Source organism: Antrostomus carolinensis, unplaced genomic scaffold (assembly GCF_000700745.2).
Source record: "Antrostomus carolinensis isolate BGI_N321 unplaced genomic scaffold, ASM70074v2 scaffold29847, whole genome shotgun sequence".
Taxonomy (NCBI): domain Eukaryota; kingdom Metazoa; phylum Chordata; class Aves; order Caprimulgiformes; family Caprimulgidae; genus Antrostomus; species Antrostomus carolinensis.
Genome location: NW_010325780.1, coordinates 13,334 through 23,316, shown reverse-complemented (window position 1 = coordinate 23,316; position 9,983 = coordinate 13,334). Strand labels below are relative to the sequence as shown.

Below are 9,983 nucleotides of genomic sequence, written 5' to 3'. Positions count from 1 at the left end.
TACACATGCGCACACACACTCCTGTTCTTTGCTGTTTGCTGTCTTTCCTGTGGGTTTTAACTTGAGGTCACTGAAATCAGAAAAGAGGAAGAGTAGAGACCACAGCGTTTGAAAGCAAATGAGAATAAAGCTCTCACTTTGTAGGGAAGAAGAGAAAAAATGAAAAAAAGAGCAAAACAAAAAGCCTACCCCCATTATTGTTCTGACTGTGATAAATACTTTGTTTTTCTCCCATTGACAGGTGTCCTAGTGGTAAATGTTACGTGGAGGAACAAGACTTACGTGGGAACACTGCTGGACTGCACAAAGCATGACTGGGCCCCTCCTAGGTAGGCAGTCATTCTGAGTCTGTTTTTTCTCTGCTATATTTTCACCCCTAATCTCTGTCAAGAGACTGTATAGAGATTAATAAAAACCAACTGTTTATAATTGAAAACATAAACCAGTGAAACAAGTAATTCTCTGTTCCACACTTAAATGTGGGGTGGGAGTTTTTATTTATATTTGTTTTGTGGTTTTTGAGAGGGAAAGGGAAATATATGGGATTCAATTAGAGGACAGTTAATTTAAAAATGCATTTCTGTAAGTTTGGAAAATGTTCCTCTCCTTGTTCTAATTAGATAGTCTTGTTCTTACCATTTTTGTCCTTTTTTGATGACTTTACCTTTGGGACTGTAATGTTCCCATTTGGAAGAAGGACATCTTTCTTTCAACATTTGTGAAGGTTCTGTTATGGGAATTGGTGGTGTTTTGGTATTTATTGAGTTCACAGCTCCTGATGATGAAATCTGCTCTTGTTTATGTAGGTTTTGTGAATCGCCAACAAGTGACCTGGAAATGCGTGGAGGACGGGGCAGGGGAAAGCGGGCAAGGTCCGCTGCAGCTGTACCTGGGAGTGATGGGAGTTTTGCAGAGTCCAGAGGACTTCAGAATAAGAATCGAGGTGGTGCCAATGGGAAGGGGAGGAGGGGCAGCCTTAACTCAAGTGGGCGTAGGACACCCCCAAACTGCACCATGGATGAAGTCAAAGCCAGCCCCTCATCCACAAACAAGAGGAAAACTAAGCCTCCGATGGAGCTGGATTTGAACTCCAGTTCGGAGGACAATAAATCTGGAAAACGTGTTCGTACTAACTCTCGAAGCACTCCCACTACCCCACAGGGGAAACCTGAGACTACTTTTTTGGACCAAGGCTGCTCTTCTCCAGTGCTGATTGACTGTCCTCACCCCAACTGCAACAAAAAGTACAAGCACATTAATGGACTACGATACCATCAGGCTCATGCACATTTAGATCCAGAAAACAAGCTGGAGTTTGAGCCTGACAGTGAAGACAAAATTTCAGACTGTGAGGAAGCATTGAGTAATGTGGCACTTGAATGCAGTGAGCCAAGCACAAATTTGCCAGGCTTTGATCCACTAAAAGCACCAACATCTCCTTCCTCCATCACTACTCCAGGGACCCCCAAGGGAAAAAGAGAACTGACCAGCAATGGCCCTGGTTCAGTTATCACTTCCAAGGCTGGCAAGAATTCTGGCAAAAAGAAAGGTCTGAACAGTGAATTGAGCAGCCTTCCAGTGATTTCTAATATGGCAGCCACACTGGATAATTGCTCGGTAGCAGATGGCAGTTTGCAAACCGAAATGCCGAAATTGGAGGCTGAAGGGTTAATTGACAAGAAGAGTTTGGGTGATAAAGGCAAGAAATCGAACAACTGCAAAGTGGATAAAAACCTTTCCAAACTGAAAACAGCCAGGCCCATTGCCCCAGCGCCAGCACCGACTCCTCCCCAATTAATAGCTATACCTACTACAGCCTTTACAACCACCACTACAGGGACAATACCGGGATTGCCCTCTCTTACAACTACTATTGTTCAGGCTACACCAAAGAGCCCTCCGCTAAAACCTATTCAACCAAAGCCCACAATTATGGGAGAGCCAAGCACTGTAAACCCAGCTCTCACATCACTCAAAGACAAAAAGAAAAAGGAGAAGCGAAAGCTGAAGGACAAAGAAAGCAAAGAGACGGGAAGCCCCAAGATGGATTCTAAGCTGGGAAAGCTGGAGGATTCAAAAGGGTCTGGGAAAGACTTATCTGGACATTTTTTAAAGGACCATCTCAACAAGAATGAAGTGCTAGCTAATGGATTGTCAGAGTCTCAAGAGAGCAGGATGGCAAGTATTAAGGCTGAAGCTGATAAGGTTTACACGTTCACAGACAATGCGCCCAGCCCTTCCATAGGGAGTGCCTCCAGGATGGAATGCAGCACTTTGGTGAACGGACAATCTGCCATGGCGCCACTGCAGGTGTTGACACAAAACGGTACAGATAGCTCAACCGCTAAAACCAACAGCCCTGCTTACTCGGATATTTCTGATGCAGCTGATGATGGTGGCTCTGACAGCAGGTCAGAGGGCATGAGGTCAAAGGCCAGCTCTCCGTCGGATATTATTTCTAATAAGGACAGCATTGTAAAAGGACATTCTTCAACCCCAGCACAACCGGCTCAAGGGAAAGACACCCATTCTCCCTATTACCATGGCTACGATCCTTATTATTCCCCAAGTTACATGCACTCTGGACAGGTCAGTGCCCCAGCAGCTGGGAACAGCAGTACCCCACAGGCACTGAAGATCAAAAAAGAGGCTGAGGAAGAGGCTGAAAAGAAAGAGAAGGCAGAACAGTCAGATACCAAGAAAAGTGAAAGCACTTCCTCTAATTTGCAGCCACAACATCAGTCAGTAATAACACAAAGACACCCTGCACTTGCTCAGTCACTTTATTATGGACAATATGCCTATGGACTCTATATGGACCAAAAGTCCTTAATGGCTTCTAACCCCACTTACAGGCAGCAGTATGAAAAATACTATGAGGACCAGAGACTAGCAGAACAGAAAATGGCACAAACTGTGAGGGACTGTGAAAGAAAGAATGACCCTCCCTTGAAGGAGATCGGGAAGGATGACAACAAGCAGAAGAATATTCCATCTGCCACTGTTTCAAAGGCCCCCTCAACTCCAGAGTCCAGCAAAAATAACACTAAAATGGGGTCATCAGTCCCTAACAAAGGTGAGGAGACAAGCAAATCCCAGGTCCTTTCCAATCACCAGCAGCAGCTTCAGTCTGACAGTTTCAAAGCCAAACAAATGGAAAACCACCAGCTTATAAAGGAGGCTGTGGAGATGAAGTCTGTTATGGACTCCATGAAGCAAACAGGAGTGGATCCGACCACAAGATTTAAACAGGTGAGATCACAGGAAGTGGAACAAGAGTGTCTTGATTTATCCTTAAGTGATGTGAGATTTTGCCCCTGATTCTGCTTTCTTCTACCTTTGCAGCAAACAAGCTCTGCCATCCTTTTTTCATGCTGGATAGTACTCTAGTCTGTGAATAGACCAACAGACCTTTCAGTTTAGCTGTTTTTAAAAAAAAAAAAATCTAGCAAGGTGGTGACAGAACCCAGGCTTAAGACCTGAATAGAATATTTTAACTTATATGCTTGAATAAAATAGAATTAGATTTCTCTTTTAGATGTAAATTCTAAGCAGTTTGCTTAGTTCAGAAATGAGAAATTTCAAGCAAAATAAGCAGCTTTCATTGTGACAGGACTTAAAGTAGATTTGAAACATGGTTTGAAGTGTTTCTTTTTTTTTGTTAAACGACAGTTGGCATTTACTAAAGATGGGTGATCTGGTTCTTTGAAGAGTTGGCTTGAAGCTCAGCTCTTTATCTTAACCCAAGGTGACCTTTTTGAAGCAGTTAAGTTCCCGTCCTCTCCTCAACCAACTCCAAGCCCCTACAGACCTACACAATGGATGAAATCCTGTCTCCATTGAAGTCACTGGTAGTTCTGCCATTGACTTCATCAGAACCAGAATTTCATCCAGTGGCTTCATGCTGACCTTCCTGGATGTCACATTGCTTCATTTGAGGTGATGCAACTCTGTGCTCTAAACCAGAGCCTCAATGCTTGATGCTTTCATGTTCTGGTGTACAGTACATCCCAGACTTCACCCTTACAGGCTATCTTTCAAGATACAGTGAGGTCAGGTGAGTGAGAGTTAGGGAGCTCTGAGGGAAGTGGGATGGTACAGCCTCGAGCAGGAGAAGGTTTTTGCTGATTCAAATGAGTATTTGAACCAGACTGTCCAAGTGTCTAGTTATGTGCTTATGTTTCTGTTGCATGTACAGACAGGATGTGTGTCAATTGGAAACAGTGTTTACAATTAGCTTTTGCATATCCTGTGCTGGCAAACAAAGTCTTCTTGTTACTTCTCAGTACTGATTTGGTATAGTCTTGTAAAGAACTTGCCTACCTAATTCTGTGACTTCTTTATAAACTGGTGTATATTATGCAAAAATGTATTTATGATATCCTGTTCGTGTTCTTTAAACCATGTAGTCCTGATCCTGTAAATATTTATCCATGTGTAACTTTACAAACTTGAAATAAGACTGTCAGCTGAAGAAGTCTGCCTTAATGTCTGACTTCCTCTGGTTGCCTAATGTTTGTAATATCAGAGGCAGCATTAGCATCTTTCCGGCTAGATCAGTTTTTCAGGTTCATCGTTTCAGGTAATCTAAGTGCTCTGGCATATCATTAGTCAGCCTTAATTTTGTGGTTCACAGATGTTTTTTGCTCTCTGGTGGGAAAATCTCTCTGTGGGTTTTAATTGAAATGTTTATGAATAACGTGGTCTCAGAACTTTGATACAATGCATATGTATTTCATGATTAAACTAGTTACAGGCATGAAGAAGGATATAAGGTGAAGCAATTGAATTAAATTTTGATAATAGTCTCTTGCTTCTTCATGAGAATATTGTTTGGAGTTTGAGCTCAAGGCACTCCGTAGAAAGCAAACCTCTCTTCTAACAGGGATATGTTCTCAAAACAACTATTAAAAATACATTAACTGAAGTATGGGAATTATCAAGAACAATCTGATTTCAACATCTAAGTTCAGAACAACTTTTTTTTCTCCTCCATATTAGGATCCAGATTCACGAACATGGCATCATTATGTCTATCAGCCCAAATACCTTGATCAGCAAAAATCAGAAGAACTTGATCGTGAGAAAAAGTTAAAAGAGGACAGCCCTAGAAAAACACCTAACAAGGAAAGTTCCTTGCCTAACCTTCCTGTCTCATTAGCAAGCATTAAAGAGGAGCCTAAAGAGGTCAAGCGTTCTGATTCTCAATCAGCGGATGAGAGCAAGATAAAAAATGATGATCGAAAGACTCCTGTAAATTGGAAGGACTCTCGGGGTGCTAGAGTGGCAGTTTCCTCACCAATGAGTCAACATCAGTCATATATCCAGTACTTGCACGCTTACTCTTATCCACAGATGTACGATCCCAACCACCCAGCCTATCGTGCTGTCTCTCCTGTCCTAATGCATAGCTATCCTGGTATGTATTCTGAAATTTGCCTTGCACACTAGTTAAGATTCACACCCTTAAAGTGCAGTGAAGCCTGCATTTTAAGATTTCTGTTAGTAGCTAGGGTAAATTAGAGGCTTCATGGGTGATGTTTGTTTTGCTTGTCCTTCCACTAGGGAAAGTTCTGTAGATTAAACTGATTTAATACAAGATGTTCCTTTTATGAACTGTCACAGTTCCCAACTACAGTTTTCTCAACCCTTGACAGTCTGCTATTGCTGTTAGACTGACAGGTAGTTTATTGCCTATAAAAATATTCTAAGCACTTACTGTCAGAACCATTATAGTTACTATTCCTTTCACTTAAAGAGGACCTATAAATGTCTGAAATGGCTATCGGCTCAACCCTCTTTATAACCTCCATTCATCAGGGTAAATTAGGTGAAGAAATTGAAGAGCAAAGAAGCCATTTGATAGTCATGTGGTCCATTTTTTGTATGCTCTGTCCTGGCATCCCTTTTTCCCACCTTGTTATAACCAAAATGTAAAAACAGTAACTTGATATGGTATTTACTGTTTACCTGCAGGAGCCTATCTTTCTCCAGGATTTCATTATCCAGTTTATGGGAAGATGTCAGGGAGAGAAGAGGCGGAGAAAGTCAATACCAGCCCGAGCATCAATGCGAAAGCAACCACTGAGTCCAAAGCACTGGATTTGCTCCAGCAGCATGCCAACCAGTATCGCAGCAAGTCCCCTGTTGTAAGGCTTCATCTGTTGTTACTGAAGAGTGATACAGATGGGGAGGGTTAGAAAACATCGTTTTAAGAAGCATACAGTCTGGCATCGAGCTCTGAATGCATGATTCTTCTTTATAGTACAGCTTAAAATAAAAGCAATTTATAGTCAGGATGCTTCTGTGGCATAAACTAGAAGTGACACATACAACATTTCTGTGCTCAGAGTCTTCCTATCTTAAATGAATGGATTCCTACAGAAACATAGATTCAGATATACCTCCTGGTGCACAGCTGATTGCAGTTAAACAGGAAGCTTCTGTCTGCAAACAGATAATGAAGTGAGAAGTTGGGCTGTGGGATTTGGTAATAACCCCTCCCTATATTTGCCAAGAAGCCCCATCTTCCAAATTGCAGTTTACCAGCCCCCATTTCTGAAGATTTCCACATTGGAGCAAATGTTGTTATTTTACTCTCAGATAAGTTGGTGCTAGTTTTAATTGTGAGCAAGTCACTGACTCTGATTCTATTTTTAGAAGGGCTTTCTCGCTGTTCAGGCAGGCTTGATCCCTAGAGTGCATTAAAGAGGGCTGAGGATTCATTAACATCAGCTTTCAGCAGCTCAGCTATGTTGTTCAGGATTGGCAAGTCAGCCAAGCTTAAGGGAGCCCAAAATTAGAAGTCATCGTGGTGGCTTCAAGCTGCAGTATGTTGCATCAAAATCTCTGTGCCTTGGAAAGTCTTCCATTAGCTTTAGAGTAGAATCAAGTGCAAATAATCCAGTAGAGATACTTCTTCTTCAGAAAAAATCGGCTTCATCATTTGAATGGTAATCATTTGCCAGGTAGTGGCAAGTATGGTTTTGTTGTGATTTTGTCCTTTTTAAAATTGTCACATCAGTTTTCTTTCTGTTACTAGCCTGTGGAAAAATCATCAGCTGAGCGTGAACGAGAAGCAGAAAGGGAACGAGACCGTCATTCTCCTTTTAGCCAGCGGCATCTCCATACACACCATCACACACATGTTGGAATGGGTTACCCCCTTATACCTGGACAATATGACCCATTTCAAGGTGAGCATATTTCTAATGGCGTGATTAGCTTGCCTCTTGAAGTTGTTACCTTGACACTGGAAATCATGCCCACATGAAGCATTTTGAATAGACATCCCCTTGTTAGATCAGAAGTGCTTTGCATTTAGGAAGAAGGCTTGAAAATTCACAGCATGGACTAACAGCAAATTAATAACCTCATGTCTGAGAAGTATCAAGCTTTGTTTCCAAAAGTGGGTGTTAGAACATGATTAAATATGTACCAGTTAGGCCGTCATTCATGTGAATTTTTTGATTCCTACAGCAAACTGACATTAACTGGCTGAAAGGCAGTAAAAAATGCAAACCAAACAACCTCCTTTTTGTATAATTAGTGTTGTGTAAGCAATGGAAGAAGTGTAGCAAAGACAAAAGCTTTTTATACTGAGCACATTTTATGTACAAGGCATTGCAGTCACAAGGGTTTGAGCTTGTTATAATTTGACCGTCTGAAAGAGGACTCTTTGTATTTTGGCAAATGCAATGTGCAAAGTTGCAGTCAGGGAAAAAGCAGCACAGTAAGACATGATTCATTCTCCCTAGGTTTTATACCAGCCTTTTACTGTTTTTCTCTAACACTGGACTCAATCTGAATTAAAAGGAAATTTCCTCCCATGAAGCAAAGTACATGCTATCACAATTGGTGGCTAAATTACATTAATTCATTATGTTCACTTGGTACCTCAGCAGTTATTTTTCCTGTGTAAAAGTCTTGGCATTTCTCAGTTTGATTCAGTGATTCCATATGCCTTTTGGGATATATTATGCTTGTTCAGTAGGAAAACCTGTAAAAATGATAAGTTATTATGAAAGTATTGTATTCTGAACAGCTGGCATGTCATTTCTGTAATTCACTGTGACTTTTGATTCTTGTTGTTTCCTGGTACCTATTATTTCTAGTGAGCTTCCTATCCAGGAACTCATACAAACCACTTAGCATTGTGCAGTGCAGTATTTGGAAAGGAATACAATAAGTAGGAATGCTGGATTTTCTTGTAAAATATCTATCATGGACAATTCAGTTTACTATATGAAGGCACATTGATCATACTGGACAGACTGTCTTAACACCGTTGCCTGAAATATTTGCCATTTATGTAGTGTTAAAGCCCCAGCATTTGCTGATGCTGGGGTTTTTTGTCTCTCTGCCTTAGAGATGCTTCCTAACATTTCTCTGAGCACAAAAATCCATTACAACCAGAAGTACCTCAACATTCCTTTGTTTCTTCTTTCCCTTAGGACTGACCTCTGCTGCCCTTGTTGCCACTCAGCAGGTGGCTGCACAGGCATCTGCATCTGGTATGTTTCCTGCACAAAGAAGGTAAATAGCCAGTAAATCTTAAATTATATATAACATAGAGAAGAGAAAGCAAATCATAGATTTTATAGCCTGATGATCTGCAGCTCCTTATATGGCACAGTTTTTAAGGATGAAGAAAAACTTGTGAATTTGGGTTAATTGTAGTTTTATTATCTTTAAGGTGACATTTTGTCCTTAGATGTGTCCTTTAACTGTAATGTAGATCATTAAGAAGGAACAAGTAGTCTGTCTTCTGAGATTTTCCATAGACCGTATTTTAAGGATTGGTATTAAGATAAACCAAATTATTGTTAAATGTTATTGAAGATGCAGTTTTTAATAAAAGGGATTTAAAGTTCATGTTCAGTTAGATGCATGTACTACCAGGAAAACTTAAGATTTTGTCTATTCTGCAAGTCTGCCTGGTTTGCTGATTTTGTTTTCAGAGAGGTTTACTTGGGAGCCCATTAGAGGTGACATCATATTTAAGTTACATACCTCTTCCATGCATTTGCCTCTTGGTTATTTATGAGGTTTTCACTGGAATTTACTCTTCAACTATCATCCTTACTCTTCAAGAGGAAAGAGACTCTTCTGTATTATAATGATGCCATCTCAAGTGAAAAACCCAAGGCATCCTTAACGTTAGGCTTTCTTTCATCACTGCCAAGTTAAGCCTCAGAGTTTAATGTATTAAATAGTACTGTAATGTTCCATGGTTATGGGTGTCTTTCTGAAAGCTGACTCTGAAAACAAGCAACCACGTAAGGCTGTTAGCTGGAATTACTTGAGTGAGAAAGGTTTGTATCCTTGGAAGAGCTAATGAATACTAGGATGTCAGAACCCAGAAGATAAATCCTGGTGCATAGGTATGAGTATGTTGTTCCTGGCAGGGGAGGGGTGAGGACATGGCTTGCCGTCTTTCTTTCTTGGGATTGAGAATACTGTGCAGATTTTGTTTCCTGGTGTATCTGATGTACAGAAAAAAAAAATAGGAGGAAAGGATACTGCATACTGAAACGTTCTTCTTTCTCTTTTCAGAGAATGATGAGTTTGGAGATGTACATTGTCATGTGACTGGATCACATGAGGAAGCGCTTTATTACAGACATCAGTTCCATGGTGTTAATTTGAAATGCCTTAATGGCAGGCAAAAACCAGTCATTTCATTTTTGTAAATTGCAGATTTTATCACAGAGTAACAAATGTTGCTGTAATTAGACTTCTGTTTTTATATATATATATGCGTATATATATTTCTGAAAAGTGCCTAGATCTCTTAGAAGCCATGCATGAATTACAAAAACAAACAAACAAAAAAAAGCATTACTCTGTTAATAAAATTGATGTGTTTTTCTTACATATATATATACATATATATATAAAAATATATATATATTCTTTACTTTTTTTGTATCAGTACCAAGGCTCGCACACAGGGTCTGCTGCTAAGTTGCGAACCACACAGT

General features: G+C 40.4%; 1 protein-coding gene across 1 annotated transcript; it reads left to right on the top strand.

Moving 5' to 3' along the window:
- Positions 1-241: 241 nt before the first annotated feature.
- On the top strand, positions 242-9,692 carry ZNF608 (zinc finger protein 608; the record flags this gene model as incomplete). The annotated part of the gene is made up of 7 exons (XM_010171373.2): positions 242-329; positions 807-3,252; positions 5,002-5,419; positions 5,977-6,149; positions 7,043-7,196; positions 8,454-8,513; positions 9,556-9,692. Coding segments are annotated over 7 exons (3,476 nt in total), but the record flags the coding sequence as incomplete, so codon positions are not given.
- Positions 9,693-9,983: the final 291 nt, after the last annotated feature.